This window comes from Pleurodeles waltl, chromosome 12, assembly GCF_031143425.1.
Source record: "Pleurodeles waltl isolate 20211129_DDA chromosome 12, aPleWal1.hap1.20221129, whole genome shotgun sequence".
NCBI lineage: Eukaryota > Metazoa > Chordata > Amphibia > Caudata > Salamandridae > Pleurodeles > Pleurodeles waltl.
Window position 1 is genome coordinate 701,165,466 of NC_090451.1, and position 24,755 is coordinate 701,190,220.

The following is a 24,755-nucleotide window of genomic DNA, read 5'->3' on the forward strand; positions in this document are numbered from 1 at the left end:
GAGCATCTGTTGTTCAATTATAGTTGCAATAAACCCTCCCTTCTAATAGTTTTAAATAATAAAAATAATCCCTATATTCGTGATGTGTTGATAGATCCTATCAGTTTGGTGACAGTGCAAAGTTTTTACAAACAAGAAGAAACACAGCTCATAATTTTCAAGTTTTTAAAACAATTTACCATGCTTTTCTATTTTCAGATCAATACCTTTATTTTTATATGCTTTCATAAGTGCATCACTATCTTTAGAAGATGAGCCCAAATGTTAAACAAGCTTCTTGTTTTTTTTAATCATTGCTAGCAATCACTTTCAGCAAATGTAAATGGAGACCCGTAGGGCTCTTCCCACAGATTACAATATCATAACAACATTCAAATTCAACACAAAGCTATAATTGAACATCCCCTGTACCTTAAATAAACCTGGAGTTCCAGTATCTACCTAAAGCTTAAACCTACTATAACAAAATTGCTGTTATTTTCCAAGAACAACAAGCAACATCTAGGCCAAACCTGGAACATCATCACAAACCTTGATGGATTTGAACCCCAACTTTTACTCAATGTCAAGTAACTCTGACTCACCATTGACACCAGTGTTAACTCAAGGAACACATTACTAACAACACCCAACACTGCCCAGTTACCAGCTCTCTCTCTCCACAAGAAAGTGAAACCATTTCCCCCAGAGAATGACTTCAGAACTGCTGTTCATTCCATCATACTCTTGTATCTGGATAGTGCCCGTGCTCTGCTCCATGCCTCCCAAATGAAGTAATTTTCTGAACATTGCCAAAAAATCTAACTTCTACCCATGAGCCTAGAATTTGTATAGGGTGATATAAAAGCAAATGATTGCGATTCATCACTCGCAATTAGCCCGATTTCCATCTTAATTTCAATTCAAATTGATTTCAATAACTGCATCTTACTTAGACACTATATACAATCTCTGTAATGCACCAAGGGTTCCTGCAGGGGTCATGCACCACACCAACATTCCTACCAACATTGATTTTCAAAAATTCGCTGAATCTGAAATAGCGAAGAGGGAACAGTGACTAGGCAAGCAGTCCAATTTTCAGTGGAAGGAATAAGGCCTACAGCTCGATATGCTGTCTCTGCCTATTGTTGACGCTTTGATGCCAACTGGATACAGTGCACCACTCTCTGTGGCGGGACATGGTTCTGCAGTGCCTAATCCGTAGCATCCTGCAGACTGAGGCCCGATAACGTGCTGACATTGTGTTGTACAGGACTGGGTTGATGGCTGCGCTGAGGTAGAAGAGCACACAGGAGAGGAGGCTGAAGTACTCGGCCACCACATACATCTCAGATGTTCCCGAAGCTATGGACAAGAGGTTTCGGCCCACATGGAAGGGCAGCCAGCATAAAACGAAGGCAAGCACTATAACAGCTGTGAAGACAAAGGGTAGGACAAGTTACTGGTCCTGTCAAACCATAGCTGCTTTTTATTACAGGAGGATAAGACTCTTTCTCACATCCTGATTGCTAATGTATCTGAACACTAACCTGCATTTCCTCTGCCAACAGAAACACAAAGAGTACTTCACAAAGCACCTCGATCCTCATATATACCATTCCTCCCATTTAGGCTCTAGGGCATATATGCAAATATTTATTTTTCCATTTGGAAATATTAATGATCATGGACCTAATCACAGGAGGTAGCACATCTTTTTACATAGAAGGAACCATTACTTGCCGCCATGTGCAGATTACATGAACATAGTTTGACGTTTGATAAAACAGTAATTAGAAGTCATCTGTTGTACCTAATTACATAGGGCAAATTACATTTGTGTAGCAGGTGGTCAGTATTTCCAATTCACCCATTTGAAGGCAACAAGGTTTGTGCTGAGTACGAAGGTTGGCTAGACTTCGTTGAATGCCAGATGTGAGAGTACCATTCTCAGGAAAAACACTTGGAGGGCAGTGATGTGTGTCGATCTGTCAATCTTTCTCTCCTGTTAACGATTATAAATGGTTGTTGCACACACCTGGAGTTGATACCTAAAACGTTTTCCTCTCTTGTATGTGTGTGAAAGTTTATGGTGTACATTAATTAAGGTAATACATGTTGCATCTGTCAGTATAAATGCCTGTGAAATATTCTTCCTGGATTTGAATTGTATTTTTCTGTCTTGGGTACATTGACATTTGTTGATGAAGGATTGTGCTGTGGGCACCCAAACACCGCTGCCCATAAAGTTTGTCTATCAAACGTTTTAATATTTTAAAGTTAGGGAGCTGTTAAGTAACTGAGAAGAAGGGTAGGGTGAATAAACAGATGTGCAAAAGGGATGCTGTACTGACACAGATGTCTCCCTTTTAACTGTTTTTTGCCCATTTCAAAATACATTATACATAAAATCACTTAAAACCCATTCTTCCTCTTACATTTTTAACTTACTTGTTTCATATCTGCACTAACACATCTCATTCACTTCAGCCTGAAATCGTAGTCGATCAAAATGGTGGTCCAAAGTGCCTCACGTTTGTCTCGAATCTAAAAAGTTAGCGCTCTAGTTCTTTATAAGTCTGTGGTGAACCTGCTGTTGATTAGCAGGGCACTAAGTTACAGACTGATGCTAGTATTGGAAGTTTTAGTCTGTATTTCAGAGTTTTTACTGGCATAGATGAGGAATATGTTTGAGAATGCATAGAAAATGTGTTCTGATTTTAGCTTTCTGGAGCACTAACTATGAACTATGTGACAAAAATAAACCTGTCATTTCTCAGTTTACTGCAGTTTCTCTGTGGAAAAATGGTTTCAGTTTTACGACTTTGATTCCATAAAGATGCCAATCCAGCGTTTTACACTTTTGTCATTAACAGAGAGTGTTAGTGCTGTAGTTACTCAGTAGAACACGGTAGTAGTGGCTCTGCACTAGAACACTGGGGAAATAACTGACAGACTGCTGCTGCTGTTGGAAGTACATTTTTTCTCAGAATATTATTCTCACATGGCTGATAGGGTTAGTACCTTCCCCAGAGAAAAATACTGTCCATTTGTTGACATTTTAGGATTCTGCAAAGTCTAAGACATGATACTTAAACATAACTTTATAAAGTTCATCTGTATTAATTTTTTACATGGCCTGTTTACTTTAAATATATGACAGGAACCATTAGAATAGCTCTAGAACACATTACAAAGTGCTTACATCTATTTAATATTTAAAGTATTTAAAGTGAAAGGGATTAAGAAGCAGCTTTAGGCAATTTTAGTAATGTTTGTATTTGCTGAGACATTAAAATATCAGCTACACTGATGAAAAACAGACATACAGCAACCCTAAAGACTGAGGAGGATGGTGTGAGTTTGTAGATATGTGCTCCCATTTTAATGTATGGATTACTTTCCGCAACATCTATGAAAAAATCATGAGAGAAAAACGTTTTCTCTCAAATATGGTTCATCAAAACTCAGCAGAGTGTCCACATTTTTCACAGGGTAAAATTACTTTGAAACATTCCACAATATATAAAATTAGTATGGTATGACAACAAATTTTACATAGTAACAAAAATCTGTTATCACTCTTCATATGTTTTGCCTTTTGAGACTCTCAAAGACGGGCTTTCACTACAATGCATTTGAGTGGGAAACGTTCCTGAGTCCTGTAATGGCAGCTGCCCTCATATTCCCCTGGGAATCACAATGGGGCATATTTATACTCCGTTTGCGCCGGAATTGCGTCGTTTTTTTTAACGCAATTTCGACGCAAAACTAACTCCATATTTATACTTTGGCGTTAGACGCATCTAGCGCCAAAGTCCATGGAGTTAGCGTAATTTTTTAGCGTGGACACCTACTTTGCGTTAATTATATGCAAGGTAGGCGTTCCCGTCTAAAAAATCGACTCCAAGGCATGTGCGTCGGATTTATACTCCCGGACAAAAATCACACCCGGGAGTGTGCGGGTCAAAAAAAATGACGTACGGCCGCTTTTGCGCCGTTTTTTAGCACCTGCAAAAGGCAGGCGTTAAGGGACCTGTGGGCTCTGAAGGAGCCCAGAGGTGCCCTCCCATGCCCCCAGGGACACCCCCTATCACCCTTGCCCACCCCAGGAGGACACCCAAGGCTGGAGGGACCCATCCCAGGGACATTAAGGTAAGTTCAGGTAAGTATTTTTTTTAAAAAAAATTGTGGCATAGGGGGGCCTGATTTGTGCCCCCCTACATGCCACTATGCCCAATGACCATGCCCATGGGACATAAGTCCCCTGGGCATGGCCATTGGGCAAGGGGGCATGACTCCTGTCTTTGCTAAGACAGGAGTCATTTCTATGGGGGTTGGGAGTCGTAAAAAATGGCGCAAATCGGGTTGAGGCGAAAAAATTGCCTCAACCTGACTTGGCCCCATTTCTTGACGCCCAAGCTCCATTTTCCCCTACGCCGGCGCTGCCTGGTGTACGTCGTTTTTTTTAACGCACACCAGACGGCGCCGGCGGCTAACACCGGCTAACGTCATTCAATAAATACGGCACCCGCATGGCGCTTCAGAATGGCGTTAGCCGGCGCTAATTCTTTTGACGCAAAACTGCGTTAGCGCAGTTTTGCGTCAAAAAGTATAAATATGGGCCAATGTGTTTACTCTACCTCTGATGTTTTCTTATTCATTCTCAGAATGCGGGGCTGTGTATGTAAGTCCTGTAACAGCTGCTACAACATATCAGTTGTAGTTGCTACATTATATTGTTAAAAGGTTGACTAATCCACATGAATCAATGCATATCTGGACAGAACGGTCCAGATATCCTAAACATTTTTCTGATGTTTAACCCCTCATGCCCATCGAAGTAACTTTATAAATGCTAATTTCTCAAAAAACTACTGAACAGATTTACACAAACTAATGAAAAACAAGTTTTCTGAATTAAGTTCTAACTTTCTACTAAATTTGTTTTAGTTCTATTCAGCCAACTTTTCTGTATTGCAGAGAAAACTTTCCGATGGGACTTAAAATGGGAATGTTTTGTGAATTTAAATTTTAGCCCTTGCTTGACAGACCAGAGTGATATTTCCGCAAAGGAGAAGAAGTGGATAAATTTGTTTTTTAAAACGTCTAAGCCATGCCAATAAAAATAAATGTAGCCCAATAACAGATGTTACATAAAACATGAGTACTAATGAACCTTGGGGCATATTTATACTCTGTTTGCGCCAAATTTGCGTCAAAATGTTTGACGCAAATTCGGCGCAAACCTAACACCATATTTATACTTTGACGCCCGACCCCACGAACGTCAAAATTCAGCAGTGTGCGTCATTTTCTGGTTGCGTGAAACGGCCTTGCGTTAATGACATGCAAGGTAGGCATTCCCGTCCAAAAAATGACTTTAAGCATGTGCGCCTTATTTATTCTCCGACGTCATTTTGAAGCACAGGAGGGGGCGGGCCTTAAAAAATGGCGCACAGCCTGATTTGCGCCGTTTTTTAACACCTGGGTGAGGGCAGGCGTTAAGGGACCTGTAGGCTCATTTCCATGGTCTCTGACCATGGAAGCAGTCCACAGGTGCCCTTCCCTGCCCCCAGGGACACCCCCTGCCACCCTTGCCCACCCCTGGAGGCATAGGTGGGGCTAACTTGGGCCACCCTACATGCCACTGTGCCCAAAGACCATGCCCGGTTAGAGTCATTTTTTTTCCCACTCTAACCAGGCCGCAGCGCCGGCTAACGTCAATGCATAAATAAGGCGCCTGTCTGGGGCGTTAGCCGGCGGTACATTTTTTGACGCAAACCAGCACCAGCGCTGGTTTGCGTCAAAAAGTATAAATATGGGCCCTTGTTTCTTACTGCTGTGGCAAGACCAAATTCCATACTGTTGCCATAATAAGTGTACATAAAATGAGAAAACAAAGTTTACTATCCCACAGAATGCATGTTACACTGACTAGACCGCAGCAAACAACACTGTTACTGGTCACACGACCTATTCTGTGTCAATGTGTCTCAATAAAATATGCTTCTATCCTGATCTGGTTAAACATCTTTGTTTATATGTACGACACATACCAGAACAGTTTGGCATACACCATAAATGCAGATATGCAAAGAGTAATACGCTCTCCACAACCATTGAGGAGAGAGGGGAGAGGCAGCATGACCCACTGAAGACATCGCCTTTCAGGAGTCACGGCCGCTACCCACACTCAATAATGTTAATAACTTACTTATTGCAACAGACTGTTGCAGCCAGGACATCCAGCGCCTACCCAAACAAAAGTAATTTAAAAAGTCACCCTTGTCTATTTTCTCTTTCCATAAGGAATAAATAGGCTATTTTTTGCAGCCAGTGATTTAGCCTCCTTAAACAGCTTTTATTATAACAATACATTTTTCTAGATACCCGTAAGCATGCATCCAAGACAATTAAAAATACTCTTAATCCACGTACATTTTTTAGTTTGAAAACAATTATTAGTGAGGTAAGACAATTACATAGCATAGCAGACTCGTCACATTTCGTCATATTTATATTTCATAGCACAACTCATTTAATTTCATTAAACCTCCCAATTTCAAGCCCTCTCCACCACCCACATTTCTCATAATGTCAGAAAAGTGAATATGAGTATAGCCCCGTCTCCCATATCTGACCTTGAGTATTAGCTCCACTTCAGTAATTAAGATCCAGTGCCAGTGCCCAGTGCCCTCAATTGTTGTGTGGTCTAGTTGTAATGCATGCAGTGCTTGTGAGAAGATCTATCAGTGATTGCCATATTGATTAGAACTTTTTGCGTTGTTGAGCTATGTCATACATTATCTTTTCCATTGCTAGCCCTAGCCTCAATTTAGTGTACCATCTTGGGGACATATTTATACTCTGTTTGCCCCGGATTTGAGCCATTTTTCTTGACGCAAATCTGGCGCAAACTTAACTCCATATTTATATTTCTGATGGATACAAACTACCTGTGGATTCCTCACCTTATGAATTCGTCCTTGCGCCAGCATCTGACGGAAAGACTTCCTCCCAGCTCTCCACGTCGACCAAGATGTCACAAGTGTATGGCTTCACGCGACTCCGTCTGATGTCACTGTGCCAATAAGAGGTCCTCGCCGGCGTGCTGACGTCAGTTTCCTTTTTTCCGTGCCTTCAACGCTAACGTTTTTTTCCTGGCTCGTTGGATAGAGTGTAGCTTTAGTAGTTACAATGTCTCCCCTGAGAAAATCGGGTTTCAAGCCTTGTAATGAATTTGGTGGTCGGATGTTGGTCACTGATCCGCTTGGGGACTGCCTTTGGTGTCTTAGCTCTCAGCACGATGTCGAGGGGTGTGGTTCGTGCCAGAGCACGAACCCTAAGGCACTAAAAGAAAGAAAGGCCAAGCTTTTCTTAGTGAAGGCTAAGAAGAAAGGCCATAAGATGGCTTCATCTCATGCTTCTTCAAAGAGGCACAAGAAGCGTCGTAGCCATGACTCACGGTGCCGATCGACACGGAGCCGATAGAGTTCGAGGTCTCCATCTGCTAGACGTCGATGTAATTGGGAGGTGAGCCCTACTGTGACTGTGCAGCCCCAAAGTCCAGAAGTATTATGGATAACCAGTTTCGTCTCCAGCTGTGAATAGAGCTGTAGCAAGGAGGCATAGGGGAGCACCCGGGGATCCTGGTTTTTTTTCACGCCATCCAACCCCGGACAGTTTAGTGGTTCAAGCGTCTTGCTCCACAAAGACTGCTCCTGGTTCATTCCCTGTAGTCCCGTCTGATAGAGAGTCCAAACTAATGGAACGGTCTTCGAAAAAGATCTTTTCGTCTTGCAGCATGGCGCTCAAGGCTGCAAACGCTACCTGTGTGCTGGGCAGGTATGTCCATGCCCTTATGGGCTCGGCCAAGGCTATGGTCAGGGATCTGCCACAGGATGCACAGAGGCCTTTTGGAACACTCTTTTCGGATGCACAGGCTGCGGCGCAGCAGATTATACAATCTGGCCTTGATACAATGGACTCAGTTGTCAGGGCAATGGGGACATCTGTTTCTACAAGGAGGTACGCTTGGCTGGGGTCCTCCGGATTCTCCTCGTATGTACAGACCACCTTACTAGACTTGCTCTTTGGTGAAAGGCTGTTTGGGGAGAAACCAGACTCTGCCCTTAAACGTTTTAAGGACAGTCGGACTACAGCAAAGTCCTTAGGCTTACAGGCTACCCCTGCTGCCCCTTATAGGCCTTTTCGCAGGTTCAGAGGGTTTGGTCGTGGGGCAGTTTTTCAGAGGCCCCAGTACTCGGCCTAACAACCTGCCAATCCATCTTATCGATCCTTTAGAGGGCGAGGGAGGGCTAGAGCTAGAGGGGCAGCCCAGTAGCACCCTTCATTATCATCCTCTTACTCTGGTGGACAACAGCAGGGGAAGCAGCCCTAGTTTTCCCCACTTTATCGAACACGCCTCTCCTGTAGGGGGAAGGCTTCGTCTTTTTCTCCGCGAGTGGGAGTTGATAACAACAGACTCCTGGGTGTTGAATATTGTGGAAAAAGGATATGCTCTCCCCTTTCAGGAGTTCCCTCCTCTCCTCCCCCCCTGCCCCCCCGCCCCTCGTTTTGTTTAGAAGACCATCTCCTGTTGTTGCAACAGGAGGTTCTGGCCATGTTATCAAAGGGTGCAGTAGAGTTGATTCCAGAGCAGGAAAGGGCTCAGGGTTGTTATTCAAGATATTTCCTGATCCCCAAGAAGGACGGACGTCTGAGGCCGATCCTAGACCTGAGAATTTTGAATTGGTTCCTCAGGCAGGAGAAATTCAAAATGCTGACTGTGGCGCAGGTACTTACGGAGTTGAACAAAGAGGATTGGATGGTGTCTGTCGACTTGCAGGATGTGTACTTTCATATCCCTATACTCAAGTCGCAGAGGAAGTATCTCCGGTTTGTGGTGGGGTCGCAACACTACCAGTTTGCGGTCCTTCCGTTTGGGCTTACTTCAGCACCTCGAGTCTTCACAAAGGTGATGGCGGTGGTTGTAGCACATCTCAGGCGGAAGGGAATAGCGGTATTCCCCTACCTGGACGATTGGTTGGTCAAAGCCAAGTCTCCAGAGCTGGTGCTGCATCACCTGCAGGTGACAACCCAGATGTTGTTTGATCTGGGGTTTTCGGTAAACGTGCCCAAGACTCACCTGCAGCCCTCTCAACACCTCCTGTTCATAGGGGCAGTACTGGGCACAACATTGTATCGGGCCTACCCCCACCTCAGCGGATTCAGGACATTTAGGCGATGATTCCAATGTTTCGAAATGGAGCAGTTATTCCAGTCCTCAAGGTCTTACGCCTGCTTGGTCTGTTTGCTTCTTGCATTCTGTTGGTCACTCATGCGCACTGGCATATGAGGGCTCTTCAGTGGTGCCTCCGCAGTCAGTGGTTTCAGCACAAAGGAGATCTCGAGGAATCGATAAGGATCTCCAGGGACACTGCAGCGGATCTCCAATGGTGGGCAGTGGACGGCAACCTTTCCCAAGGAAGGCCGTTCTCACTACCACCTCCAGTGCCACAGTTGTTACGGATGCCTCCACTCTAGGGTGGGGTGCTCATCTGGGGGATCTGGAGATCAAGGGTCATTGGTCTCCGGTGGAACAGATGTTTCATATCAATCTGTTGGAACTGCGGGCGATACGTCTGGCTCTCAAGGCCTTCCTCCCTTCCCTTTGCGGTCAGTCGGTTCAAGTCCTCACGGACAACACTACAGCGATGTGGTATGTAAACAAGTAGGGAGGAGTAGTGTCGTACCTTCTCTGCAGAGAAGCTCTGCGGCGCTGCTCCTGGGCTCAGGACCATCAGATTTGCTTGATAGGAAATCATTTGGCCGGGGTTCTGAACGTACGTGCGGAGAGTCTCAGTCGGCTCTTCTCGGCTGATCACGAGTGGCGTCTCCATCCAGACCTGGTCCAGTACATCTTCGGAATGTGGGGATCTCCGCAGGTAGATCTATTCGCTACTCGGGAGAACGCGCACTGCCCGTCGTTCTGCAGCCTCCAGTATCCGATGCAAAGAGCGTTGGGGGGCGCGTTTCAAATACTCTGAGACAGCCAGTTGCTTTACGCGTTTCCCCCCCATACCCTTGATTCCTCTGGTCCTGAGGAAGATTCGCCAAGACAGGGCCCAAGTCATCTTGGTGGCACCGGATTGGCCGAGAATAGTGTGGTACACAGACCTTCTGCAACTCTCATAGTGCCCTCCGCTCCGTCTCCCGCTCAGGGCAGACCTCCTCTTGCAGTCGCAGGGGTAGGTTCTACACCCCCACCTCCAGAGCCTGCACCTACATGCCTGGAGATTGAACGGGGCAACCTGAGTTCCTTTTCTCTCCCACCAGATGTAGTGGATGTTATTTTATCGGCCAGGCGACACTCCACTAAGTCAGTTTATGCCGGCAGGTGGGCAAAATTTGTGAGTTGGTGTGGACAGAAACAGAAAGATCCCTTGAATGCCCACCTTTCAGATGTTTTGTTATTTGCTCTTGATTTAGCAAAGAAAGGCTGTTCAGTGGCTACAGTTAAAGGTTATCTGGCTGCTCTGTCGGCTTTTCTTTGCCTCCCGGACCAGCCCTCTTTATTTAAATCTTCGATTGTAAATAGATTTATTAAGGGCTTGCTTAATAAGTTTCCTCCCACACCATTTCATATGCCTCAGTGGGATTTAAATCTTGTTTTAACATTTCTGATGGGTTCACCGTTTGAGCCCATGCATTCATGTCCTTTAAGGTATTTGGTCCTTAAGACTGTTTTCCTAATCGCTATAACTTCTGCTAGTAGGGTTTGGGAGCTTCAAGCCCTTTCAGTAAAGCCCCCCTTTACCTTGTTTTTCCCAGGGTGGCTTTAATGCCGAAAGTTGTCAATCCTTTTCATATGGGGCAAACTATTACCCTTCCCTCTTTCTACCCTCCTCCCCACCCCTCTAAAGAGGAAGCGAGACTCCATCGATTGGACCCTAGAAGGGCTCTGAGTTTTTATATTAAGAGGACAAAAGACTTTCGCCTGGAGGATCTGCTGTTCGTGGGGTATGCTGGTCAGCGGAAGGGCAGAGCAGTCCATAAAAGAACAATCTCCAATGTGGGTCATTCTTTGTATAAAGGTTTGCTACTCACTGGCAAAGAAAGTTCTTCCTGAGGGTATCAGTGCCCACTCCACCAGGGCTAAGTCGGCCACTTCGGCCCTGGCAAGGGGGGCCCCGGTGGTGGACATTTGCAAGGCGGCAACTTGGGCGTCCCTCCATACCTTTGCAAAGCATTAATGCTTGGATTCTGAGGTTCGGAGGGACGGCCATTTTGCACGATCTGTCTTACAGAATTTCTTGGTGTATTCAGATGGGCACCCATCTCCGAGTGCGGTACTGCTTTGGGACTCTATTCATAAGGTGAGGAATCCACAGGTAGTTTGTATCCATCAGAAGAACAAGTTACTTACCTTCGGTAACGGTTTTTCTGGTGGATACAATAGCTACCTGTGGATTCCTCACAGTCCCACCCGCCTCCCCGGTGCCTGTCTGATTGCACTAGGATATGTGGCTGTATAGATATATGTGTATATTGATATTTTTTTTCCTGTAATTATAAATGATGGTTTTTGATTATGTTGCATCATGAAGGTTTTATGTATATATGTATTTATTGGAGTTATTGTGGAAGTCGGTTCTCACCTGTTCGCCTCAAAGGCACGTAAAAAATGGGTGAAACTGAGGTCAGCACGCCGGCGAGGACCTCTTATTGGCACGGTGACGTCAGACGGAGTCCCGTGGAGCTGTGCAATTGTGACATACTCGTCGACGTGGAGAGCTGGAAAGAAGACTTTCCGTCGGATGCTGGCGCAAGGACGAATTCATAAGGTGAGGAATCCACAGGTAGCTATTGTATCCACCAGAAATAGCGTTACCGAAGGTAAGTATTTGTTTTTTGATGCTGCACCCGTTTAGCGTCGAAATATTGGGGTTAACGTCATTTTTTGCCTGTGGAAAACTACCATGTGTCAATGAGATGCAAGGTAGGCGTTCCTGGGCAAAAAATGACTCTAAGGCCCTTGCGCCTAATTTATCATCCCGTGCCAAAATCACGCACGGGAGAAGGAGGGCCTTAAATAATGTCGCTAAGCCTGCTTAGCGCCATTATTTAACGCATGGACCAGGGCAAGCGTTAGGGGACCTGTGGGGTCATTTCCATGAGACCATGGAAACAGCCCACAGGTGCCCTTCCCTGCACCCAGGGACACCCCCACCCAGCCCCACCCACACCTGGAGGACACCCATCCCAGGTACGTTTTTAGAAGAAATAAAATGGAAGTACAATAGGGGGTCCTAACTTGAACCCCCCTACATGGCACTGTGCCCAATGGCCATGCCCAGGGGACATAAGTCCCCTGGGCATGGCCGTTGGGCTGGCGGGGCATGACTCCTGTCTTTACTAAAACCTGACTAGCGCCATTCTTAGACGCACAACCTCCTGTTTCTCCTACACCTCCCCCACCCGGTTAGCGTAATTTATTTTGACGCTAATTGGGACTTACCGCCAGCTAGTGTAATTTCTTAAATATGATGCCCGGCTGGCGTCCAGGAATGGCGCTAGCTGTCGGTATACTTTTTGAGGCATACCTGCGGTAATGCAGGTTTGCGTCAAAAAGTATAAATCAGGGCATTGGTGTCGGTTTCTAGTGAGAGGCTTTTAGTTTTTGCTGCAGTAAGAAAATGACTGACCAGTATTCTCTGGGCCTCTGAATATGTCTCTTTTGTCTCTTAGGCCAAGCAAGATCACATCTGGAGTATCTAGTGTCCAAACGCCAACTATTTGTTGTTTTTGCTAAGAACCTCTTTTTAAGAAGTGTCTCTGTTTAGTACATAACTACCAAATGTGCAAAGTTGAGACCTCTAAATTACTGCATCACCAGCATTCATCTTTGACATTGCAATTTATTTATTTTAAACGTTATGGGGTGAGATACTAGTGGTGCGTCAATTTGTAAGTGCTACCCTTAGTTTGATGTTTATGTGATTGGCAATTAAATCTCCTCACAGCTTGCCCCATTCTTTGTCATCTGTGGTTCTCTGTGAATTAATTCCAATGTTTTCTGTAAATTTCCACTTCATTTAAGTAATCTATTTTTTAATAAATGCCTCAAAGTCAGTAAGATCTTTCATCAGCATAGGTTTTATATTGGGGTGCATGACATAGTGCCTTACCTGAACATAGGTTAATCTGTTGTTTACTGGGAAGTCAAAATCTGTCTTGCGCTGTTGGGAATATTTGATCTCTCCCTTGTGAAATAACCCACTCAATATATAGCAGCCACTCTTCCTCCATCTTTAAAAGGCCTTTTTCTATAGGGCTGTGGTAAATTTGGGGTTCTGATGAATTGGTGAAATTAAAGATTAAGTAGTGAGGACTAGTTCTCTATACACCTTTCCTAAGGTCCTCTTTTATGTACATACCATGGGCCTAAATAAGTGTTTGGTGGACGGGAGAGCCGGTCCGGCAAACTCCTGACAGGGTGGCCGCCGCCTTCCTGGCGACCAATCCGCCAGAGTTAGTAAGAGTTTCCTGCTAGTTCTGCGGGCAGAAACCTCATCTTCCACCTGATGTACTAGTGGGAAATAGGCTACAGCATTGTCTCAGGATCGTAATCGAGCTAGCTGCAATGCTGCAGACCGCAGGGTGCACCAGCACCGTTGCAATGTTCACTGTCTGCTTTGCAGGGAGTCCCTTGCAGTGGCCATGCCAAGTGCAGGGGCCTCCCTGTGGCTCCTTGCACCTGTTCTCCACCACCCTTTGCATGGCAGTGTTACCGCCATGAAAAGTCTGGTGGAGAACAAGGTCATAATCCGCACCGCCTGGATCACAGACCCTAACGGTGGCGGCGAAATCCTGGCAGTCTGACCGTCAGGGTTTTAATGTGGCAGCCAGACCGTCACCACAAGCGTGGCGGTCTGAAGACCCCCACACTCGTAATGAGGCCGTATGGCTCCTATGTATGCGTTTTTAGCCTGGCATCGAATTTGTAGCCACAGTACATCACATAAGGACCTGCACAACACCACCCTGTTCAAGAACACTGATTTTGTATCTGCCTTAAGGGAGAACCAAACTTGAAGGAGTATAAGTTGTGCAGCCAGATAGCACCGCCTTCTTAATGTTCAAGTCCCCTATGGATATGGGTGTTGGCACGAGCCCTCTGGAGATCTGGCCCTCTTGCTTCCTAATACAAAACTGCACTTTTTCTGTAGAGACATGTGGCTAGATTTACAAACATTTGTGATGTGTTTGCGTCACAAAAGTGACGCAAACTAGTGCAAAGTTTTGCATTGGAAAGTTGCCAAAAATGTATGCAAAGCATCGTAAAGCACTACTTTGCATTACTCTGCATCAAGGGGGCATTACCTGGGAGGGACATGGGCTTTCAAATGCAACCACCTTTGCTTTTTAACACAAAACCTCATTTACTAATTTTAGTTGACAGAGTTTTGCATCACAAATGAATGCCAATTGAAAGCAGGCATTAAAAGGATCAATATTTTCATTTCTCCTTTCTTTCCTGACTGCATGTGTGCTGTTCTGTACTGATACAATATAGATTGTATTTTTATTGTGATTGGCATTTTATGTTTACTTTCAGTCTGATAGTGCTTGTTGCAATGATAAATCTAGTGTGATCAGAATTTTGTCATGGTAGGTAACATTAGAAGGTTTAGTGAGTATATGTAATTTTCTTTTGTATGGTGCTTTGTGTGTGTTATCAGCGCCCAGATACCCTTGTGGGAAAGAAGCAGTGCTCCACAAATCCATCTTACCTTCCATTTATCCTGAATGGGAGATATAGGTCTTTTGTACTCCTGTGTAGTGTCATAGAGCCTAATCTGCTTTTCTTTTTTTGACTTTTGTGAATGTTCTGTTCATTTTTATTGTGTTTGTTCACTAGTCTTGTGGTATGTCTAGGTTGATTTTATGTTCTACTTCTCTACTTTGGAGGTAGTGTGAATTAGGGTTGTGCACTTAGGTACTCTGCTGCGGGCTTGTCTTGCACTGTGATGATGCAAGTGGCATGATCTGCAGTGGGGGCACAGAGGGATGGTTGTTTTCTGATCCCAGGAAAGCTTTTGGAGAGGATGATTCTGCTTGAGTTTCAGCTGCTTTGTAGGGTGGCAGTTTCCACTCTGCTGAATAGTGCAGCTGTCTTTGTTGGAGCTAGGTTGCTGTTGTACTTCAGTGTGGTGATTGGTAGGCTTGTATGATGGTTTGGTGTTTGGTTTAGCTTCCTGATAAGTGCATTCTGATGAATACAACTACCTGTGGATTCCTCACCTTATGAATTCACCCTTGCGACAGCATCCGATGGAAAGTCTTCTTCCCAGCTCTCCACGTCGACGAGGATGTCACAGTTGCACGGCTCCACCCGACTCCGTCGGACATCACCGTGCCAATAAGAGGTCCTCGCCGGCATGCTGATATCAGTTTCACCCACTTTTTATGTGCCTTTGAGGCAAACAGGTGAAAACCAACTCCAAAATAACTCCAATAAGTACATATATACACAAAATCTTCATGATACAACAAAATCAAAACCATCATTTATATATATACAGGAAAAATATCAATATATACATATATCTAATCAACCACATATCCTAGTGCAACCAGACAGGCAACGGGGAGGCAGGTGGGACTGTGAGGAATCCACAGGTAGCTATTGTATCCACTAGAAAAAGTGTTACCGAAGGTAAGTAACTTGTTCTTCTGATGGATACAACTACCTGTGGATTCCTCACCTTATGAATAGAGTCCCAAAGCAGTAGTGCACTCGGAGGTGGGTGCCTGTCTGATTACACCAAGAAATCATGCAACACAGATTGTGCAAAATGGCCGTCCCTCTGAACCTCAGAGTCCAAACAAAAATGCTTTGCGAAGGTGTGGAGGGGCGCCCAAGTTGCTGCCTTGCAAATATCCACCACCGGAACCCCCCTTGCCAGGGCCGAAGTAGCAGACTTAGCCTTGGTGGAATGGGCTCTGATACCCTCAGGGCGAACCTTTTTCGCCAACGAGTAGCAGATCTTGATACCAAGGATAACCCACCTGGAGATTGTTCTTTTATGGACTGCTCTGCCCTTCCTCTGTCCAATATACCCACGAACAGCTGATCTTCCAGGCAAAAGTCTTTCGTCCTTTCAGTGTAAAAACGAAGCGCCCTTTTAGAGTCCAAGTGGTGGAGCCTTTCTTCCTCCTTCGAGGGGTGAGGAGGAGGGTAGAAAGATGGAAGGGTAATAGTCTGCCATATGTGAAAAAGTGTGACAACTTTTGGCAGGAAAGCCGCCCTGGTTTTCAACACCACTTTATCTGGGAAAAACAAGGTAAAGGGGGGTTTAACAGACAGAGCTTGAAGCTCACTACCCCGCCTAGCCGAGGTTATGGCAACAAGAAAAACTGTTTTAAGCACTAAAAACCTTAACGGGCAAGAGTGCCTGGGCTCAAATGGTGACCCCATTAAAAAGGTTAAAACAAGATTTAGGTCCCACTGAGGCACATGAAAAGGAGAGGAAGGAAACTTATTAAGTAATCCCTTAAGAAACCTAACCACAATAGATGATCTAAACAATGAGGGCTGACCCTTCTTTGCTAAGTCCAAAGTAAATAATACAATATCAGAAAGGTGAGCCTTCAAAAGATCAATTCGCTTTTATCCACACCAAGCCACAAATTTTTCCCACCTGCCGGCATAAACTGACTTAGTGGAGTGTCGCCTGGCCGATAAAATAACATCCACTACATCTGGTGGGAGAGAAAAGGAACTCAGGTTGCCCCGTTCAATCTCCAGGCATGTAGGTGCAGGCTCTGGAGCTGGGGGTGTTGAACCTGCCCCTGCTACTGCGAGAGGAGGCCTGCCCTGAGAGGGAGAAGGAGCAGAGGGCACACCGATAGTTGGAGAAGGTCCGTGTACCACACCCTTCTTGGCCAATCCGGGGCTATTAAAATAACCTGAGCCCGATCTTGGCGAATCTTCCTCAGAACTCGAAGAATCAAGGGTATGGGGGGGAAACGTGTAAAGCAACTGGTTGCACCAAGAGTCCTGAAACACGTCCCCCAAAGTTCCTTGCACTGGATACTGGAGGCTGCAGAATAACGGGCAGTGCGCGTTCTCCCGAGTGGCAAGTAGATCTATCCCGGAGAACCCCACATGTGAAAGACGTGCAGGATCAGATCTGGATGGAGACGCCACTCGTGATCAGCCGAAAGATGCCGACTGAGAGAGTCCGCATGCACGTTGAGCACCCCGGCCAGATGACTTGCTATCAAGCAAATCTGATGGTCCTGAAGCCAGGACCAGAGACGCAGAGCTTCTCTGCAGAGAAGATACGACCCTACTCCTCCCTGCTTGTTTATATAACACATTGCAGTAGTGTTGTCCATCAGACCCTGAACTGACTGACCGCGAAGGGACGGGAGGAAGGCCTTGAGAGCCAGACGTATCACCCGCAATTCCAACAGATTGATATGAAAAGTCTGTTCCTGTGGTTATTTACTGGCTTTGCAATGAAAATTACCATAGTGTATGTGGTATTTCCCCAGATTCCCCCAGATTTTTTCCTTCTTTACCTGAACCTATTTTTGTTGGCCAAAGGAATTTGCACACTTTACTCCTGCTAACCAGTAGTGAGGTGATGGGCTCTCCTTTCTAAACGTGGTAAAACTGGCATACACTTAATTGGCACATTTAATTTACTTGTGGGCACCTAGTATAGAACTAAGGAGCATATTTAGTAAAAGTGGTGCTGAACCTAGTACATTGATTTCTTGCTCCCCCCCCCAAATGCCACCATGTGTGCAGGTTATTTAATATACGGGGCACCATGGCGGTAGTTAGGAAACTAGTGTCAGAATTGTTTACGCTAGTTCAGTGCTTTGCAGGAAAATGTTGACCCTAATCCTGCAAAGCACCCAGAGGCCCATTGTAAACAATGGGAGCCTCCTTTTAGCGCCTGCTCTGAGCAGGCTTTAAAAGTGATGACAAAAATGACACAAAGAGATCTCTTACATTTTTTTACAACATTTTTTTTTTCCCCGCCCCCCTAAATGGGGGAAACGCCTCCTTTGCATACATTTTGCCTGGCGCAGACATAATGTGGTGCAAAGGGTTACAAAGTGGTGCAATGCATGCGTTGCACCACTTTGTAAATATTGCATGGCATTTTTGGTTATCTAACGCTACATTAGCGTAAAAAAGTGACACTAATGTGCTGTTATGATGGCACTAGGCCCTCTTAAATCTGGGCTAGAATGTATATAGGGCCTGTACATTAAGGGGCATATTTATACTCCGTTTGCGCCGAATTTGCGTTGTTTTTTTCGACGCAAATTTGACGCAAAACTAACTCCATATTTATACTTTGGCGTTAGACGCGTCTAGCGCCAAAGTTCATGGAGTTAGCGTCATTTTTTTGCGTGAACACCTTCCTTGCGTTAATGATATGCAAGGTAGGCGTTCCCGTCTTAAAAAATTACTCCGATGCTATTGCGTCGGATTTATACTCCCGGGCAAAAATGACGCCCGGGAGTGGGCGGGACTAAAAAACCCGCATTTGCGCCGGATTTTAGCGCCTGGGTCAGGGCAGGCGTTAAGGGACCTGTGGGCTCAGAATGAGCCCAGAGGTGCCCTCCCAAGCCCCCAGGAACACCCCCTGCCACCCTTGCCCACCCCAGGAGGACACCCAAGGCTGGAGGGACCCATCCCAGTGAAGAAAAGGTAAGTTGTGGTAAGTTTAAAAAAAAAAAAAAAATTGTGGCATAGGGGGGCCTGATTTGTGCCCCCCTACATGCCACTATGCCCAATGTCCATGTCCAGGGGACAGAAGTCCCCTGGGCATGGCCATTGGGCAAGGGGGCATGACTCCTGTCTTTGCTAAGACAGGAGTCATGTTAATGGCGTCTGGGCGCCCAAAAAAAATGGCGCAAATCGGGTTAAGACGATTTTTTTGCCTCAGCCTGACTTGCCCCATCTTTGGACGCCCAAACGCCATTTTTCCATACGCCGGCGCTGCCTGGTGTACGTGGTTTTTTTTCACGCACACCAGGCAGCGCCGGTCGACTAACGCCGGCTAACGCCATTCAATAAATACGGCGCCCGCATGGCGCTTCAGAATGGCGTTAGCCGGCGCTAATTTTTTTGGCGCAAAACTGCGTTAGCGCAGTTTTGCGTCAAAAAGTATAAATATGGCCCTAAATGCTAGAAGTGGGCTGCAACACTCATTGTAAAACATGTGTCAGGCCTGTCCTTGCAGCCTATGTGTGCACTTTTACACTGACATTTCAACCTACCAAAATAAGCCTTTTTACAGGCATAAACTTTCCTTTTTAATACTCATGTACAAAGCATTTGGTCCGATCGGGCTATTTCAGACTTCAAAAAAACTTTTACTTGTGTTCAAAGCAAAAATTATGATTTGGTAGCACATTACCGAATTCCAATTTGTTTGTGATTCGGTATGTGGAAGGGACGTGTTTTGGGCGTCTCTTCCAAATACTGAATCTGAATGGGGTGTACTAATGTTTCACGACTGAATTCCATTCGCAAGACATTATTAATTTACTAACTCCTTGAATGAGGTAGTAACCCATCTGCAAATGGTAAGGACCCATTGAGACCCTTCCATTTTGAAAATGGAAAGAAATATTTTTAAGGGCAGACAGTGGTCTAATGGGCTACATTTTAAGAAAAATATTGTTTTATTAAAGCAACCCGACAGTGGTCTCCTGACCCCATCGAGCCACCCCCCTATGATGCCTGTATTTGCAAATGAGTCACAAATTGAGATCTACCTTATTAATATTCATGAGGATGGTTGATTTGCAAACCCATTATGAATGCTATTTAGGAGACCATTCTTTTGTACATTAGGAAATCTCAGTTCCTATTTTTCATACGTGTGGCCCCAAATTCCAATAGGGCAGGGTGCAGTGTGTTTAAAAAGCAGGACATGTATATTTAATGTTTTACATGTCCTGACAGTGAAAAAACCTCTGTGGTTGTTTCTCACGGAAGCAAGGCTGGCTGTCTCATAGGAAAACACTGAGTTATATTATGTCAACTTATATTTAATTTCGGTTTGGGGATAGCTAGTAAAATGCTTCAAAAACTAATTTTAATGGTATTTTAAAATCCAAAGTTGCCATTTTCCTACCTAAGCCAAATGTGCCTCTGTGCCAGTGTCCTGAGTCACTTTACTGGTGAATTGCTCCCCTGTTGTGAGCTGTGGATTACTTCCCAACAGTGAATAAAAGCAGGATGGACTGGGGGCTGTGCCTAGCCTCTTCTTGAGCTTCAAACGATGTCTACCCTCTCACTGGCAGATGTAACTCACACCTAGGCCTTCCTCCTTTTATCTTCCTAGTCAGTTTGCCTCCAAGCCCAGTGAGAAGGGACAGCTATCCCATAACTGGTTTGACCAAATAGAAGGGTTTGCCCATTTCCATAGCCAACCCTCTGGGTGGGCACAGGAAGCTCTTACCAGGGAAACAACGATTTTGCCATGTTGGATTTCGGTAGAGACGTGCACTGTGGGATAGTTTACAGTAAAATACACAGGAAGTGCTTAATAAGTGGATGGGGTCATCTCTGGGAACTTTCATTCCATTGGCTAGGGAGTGGCCAGGATTTTCCCCACCAACAGAGAGGCACTGGGCATAAATGTGACACCCTCAATACCATCCTCAGATCTCTTCTCAACCTGTTGAAAAACAGAGGCGGTAAGGACCTGCTGTTTGATACCTGAGAAGAACCTTGAAGCCTGGACCTGCACTCCTTCGTGGTGCCAGAACAAAGAGGTGGACTCCAAGGATCATAAGGATTCCTCTTGCTTGTCCTACAGGGACACAATAAACTTAGGCCTTCTTCCTCCATTACGAGCTGACCAGTTCCAATTAGATCTATCCTGGACTGTGCTGCTGACCTCTGCTGGAGTCAGTATTGACCCCCAAGTGCTGACCCTAAGGTCCTGGACCCTTGTCTGTGATCAAAGTGTATCCCTTTCTGACTGACCCTAAAACGTGGGGCTTAAAAAAAAATTCTAACTTTTTACCTGAAGAACCACCGGGAGACCAAGACCAGTCTGTCTACCTGATTTCACTGTAGGTCACACTACATTCTTCTTTTGACACTGGAATCTTTCGACGCCTAGACCTCTTTGGATCCAGCCTTCAGCCTTGCCCTACATAGGAAATCCAAACTCTAAAACAGTTACTCAGTGCGATGTAGAAAGGTAAATTACCCCTCCCCGTGCATGATTTTAACACATGGAATGAAAATGGCACTAAGGCCAGAGTCATTTTTTGCACAGGAATGCCTCCCTTGCATCTCATTGACGCAAGGTAGGTTTCCACTTCCAAAAAATGACTTTAACTCCATAACTTTAAATATGGAGTTAGTTTTGCATCAGATTTGCGTATAAAAAAACATGAGGCAGATTCAGCGCAAAACAAGTATAAATATGCCCCTTAATATCCCTAAGGCAGTACCTATGCCGACAACATCAGTAATTTTTGAGACCTTACATCAGCGATCATCAGCAAGGCCCTTGCTTCAGCTGGTACCAGCAATGGACTTATTCCTTCCTGTAGCCACAACGAAGCCCACACTTTTTAGGATTCAAAAGAAATATTGTCCTCCTGACCAAGATCCTTCATTTCTGAGGGCAGACACAGCACCGGATTTGGTTGTTATTGTAGCCGCCAAGAAATTACATTCTTCCCCTTCTTCATCCTCTTTTCCACCGGATAAGGAGAGCAAAAACATAGACGCGGCAGGTCGGAAAGTCTGCTCAACATCCCCCAATGATGAAGACAGAGAGTGCCACAGCTCTCTTGGTCAGATATGACTGTGCTCTCTGGGACTCCATCCTCCAATTTGCAGACCACCTTCCCAAAGATAAAAAAGATTTCCGTGCAATCAATAGTGAGGGGGCTATGGTTTCCTACCAAATTATAAGCACAGCGCCGGATTCTTCGATTCTGGCTCCACATGGATAATGCCATGGAATATCTTTGAGAACACCCTTGTGGGCCAGAAGCACAGCAGAGAATACAGAACCTACCATTTACAGGCTGTACTCTGTTTGGCTCTCACGCTGATGATTAGATGTCTAGAATGAAATCAGAACTAGATACTCCTAAAGTTGTAGGCATTGAAAACCAAGAGAGCAGCATAAGTTGCTCCGTCCTTACAACCGCAGGTTCTTCTCACAGAGAGTGCAAACACCGCATTGGGTACCACCAAGATCTCAACAACAGCAACAACTTCAGAGATCATACTATACTCAACGCAAACAAATGTGCGGTCGTTCCACTCTACAAACCACTCAAGGAGGACGCCAACCATCTGTGTCTAAGCCCTGAGTCTTTACTTCCCCCTCTTCCGTTACCCCCTCCAGTAGGGGGAAGTATCTTGCATTACCTGACAGAGTGGCAACGCATCACATCAGACACATGGGTTCTGAATATTGTACAAAATGGTTATTGTCTCAAGTTTACCAACCCATTGCCTTCTACTCCACCGAAGCCCTCCATGTCACATCTCGATTCTCCTAGGGCAGAGGTCAACACCTTATTGGAAAAGAACGCGATAGAACCAGTTCCTACTGGTTAAAGTGAAAAGGGATTTACTCAAGGTATTTCCTAGAACCAAAGAAAGGCAAGCACAAATTCAGACCCATTCTCGATCTAGGAATTGGCAACAAATGGATTTGCAAAAAGAAATTCAGAATGCTGGTGTTACATCAGATATATCCCTAACTTCATCAGGGAAATTGGCTCTGCTCCATCGACCTTCACCATGCACACTTCCACATTCGCATTGCCAGGAAGCATTGAAAGTCCTAAGGTTTCTTGTAGTACAAGACCATTACCAATTTGCAGTGCTCTCGTTTGGCCTCAAATCAGCGCCCATAACGTTCTCCATATCCATAGCTGTGGTGGCAGCCCATCTAAGAATGCACCAAATCTTCGTCTATCCCTATCTAGACGATTGGCTCATAAAGCCATCCACATCCCAAGAAGCCCAACTCCATTTCAATTGGACTTACCAACTCCTTCAACAATTGGGCCTCCGGGCTAACCTTAACAAGTCAGCGTCATCACCTGTCCAGAGGTTACACTACTTAGGAGCCACCATCGACACCATCCAAAGAAAGGTGGTTCCTTTGGAGGAGCAACATTTATCGATCCTCATAAAATGTCAAGCTCTCCAGAAAGCACCTCATTCAACGGCAAGAATAGTCTAATCTCTTCTAGTATCGATGGCTTCTTGCATCTACCTCACTTCCAATGCTCGCCTCCACATGAGACCCTACCAGGAGTGCCTGGAGAATATTTTTTCCTGATGCCGCATCTATTTGGATTGATGAAATGTATATGCAGAAGATTACTCTGGAGTTTGGACTTTCTTCAGGAAATTGAAGCATGCTCTGTAGATAGTTTTTTTAATAACGCCCTCTGCAATTCTGCTAGAAAATGTAAACTGGCAAATTGCAGTGTATTGAAAACAACCCTTTATTTTTACAAATATGCTATGCAACAAAGTTAATGCGTGAAAGTGTGCTGTATTCTTTTATATGATTTATAATATCCTTTAATAAGTGGGACTGATGGAAGATTTAATATATTTTTAAGCACACTCAAATCATTCCCCCCATCTTAGTGTCATATTTGTATTACCCAGGTCTTAACTTCAGTAGCAAAGGGTGCAGCAGGCCAGGCTAGGACATGTGTGGGTTGGATTTTATTCGGCATACTAGGTTGCCATGCCTATGAACAGTGCAAAAATGTGACTGTATCACAAAGCATTAATGCAAATAATCCCAACCCCTTTGTGGAGTGCACTTACCAAGCATTTTGACTGTTTGCGTATTGCTCCGGTTGCGGTGCCTTCTCCTTCGTCTCCACAACTTCTTCCCAATCAGGCTGTACAGCAGGCTGAGGCAGCAGACAGGAACAAAGAAATAGAGACTAGACACCCACATCATGATGTTAAGAAGCCCTGATGTGACAGCGTAGCTGGTGCACTTGCACTCTCCAGTCTCCGCTGGGTCAGTCCCATTCTCAAATTCCACACCTACCAGTACAAAGACGGGGCCAGCACTAGACAGAGCCACCGCCCAAAGCATCACAATAAGCCACTTTATCTTGGTGCGAGTGATGATGACTTTGACCTGGAGTGGGTAGCAGACAGCCAGGTAGCGCTCCATACTGAGGGCTGTGATATGCAGTACAGTGGAGTATGTGCAGGCCTCACTCACATACTGGGACAGCTTACAAACCATATCTCCCAGCCTCCAGGGCCGGAAGTTCCACATCTTGTACAGGTCCAGCGGCATACAGAGCAAAATTAATACGTCTGACAGAGCAATGCTAGAAAGGTACAAGTTGGTGGTAGTCCTCATGTTACGCGACTTGGAGATGATGAGGATGGTCATGATGTTGCCTACTATCCCAACAACAAAGAGCAAGATACAAACGACAGTGACAACACACAGGCCAGGGAAGGGGAAGGAGTAGAAGGTCACATCTTTGTGGAGAGAGGTGTTGCCACGATCTTCAGAGCAGAAAAAGGAGGCGACCTTGAGCTCTTCAGCTGTGTTAACAATCTTATCATCTGTGAAACACATTCTGGTGAGGAAGAATTTCAAAACTTTCTGTTAGTTTTCCAGTTAGTCTCTCAATTAGTTGGAACGTGTTGTGGTGCTCTAGCCATCTGTAAGTTGCTGGGGCATGATCAGCCAGAGAGC

At 45.2% G+C, this 24,755-nt stretch overlaps 1 protein-coding gene across 1 annotated transcript; it reads right to left on the reverse strand.

The window, feature by feature from the left end:
* Positions 1-253: 253 nt before the first annotated feature.
* LOC138267275 (growth hormone secretagogue receptor type 1-like) lies at positions 254-24,635 on the reverse strand. The gene is made up of 2 exons (XM_069216131.1): positions 23,855-24,635; positions 254-1,416 (listed from the first exon to the last, which is right to left on the reverse strand). The coding sequence occupies exons 1-2, from the start codon at positions 24,633-24,635 to the stop codon at positions 1,100-1,102; spliced, it is 1,098 nt and encodes a 365-aa protein (XP_069072232.1). The 3' UTR covers positions 254-1,099.
* Between the last annotated feature and the right edge of the window lie 120 nt (positions 24,636-24,755).

Coding starts and splice junctions, on each gene's coding strand:
- LOC138267275 (XM_069216131.1), bottom strand. CDS start 24,635: ATGTGTTTCACAGATGATAAGATTGTTAACACAGCTGAAGAGCTCAAG. Junction 1,417..23,854: donor GCAAACAGTCAAAATGCTTG/GTAAGTGCACTC, acceptor TTGTCTTCACAG/CTGTTATAGTGCTTGCCTTC.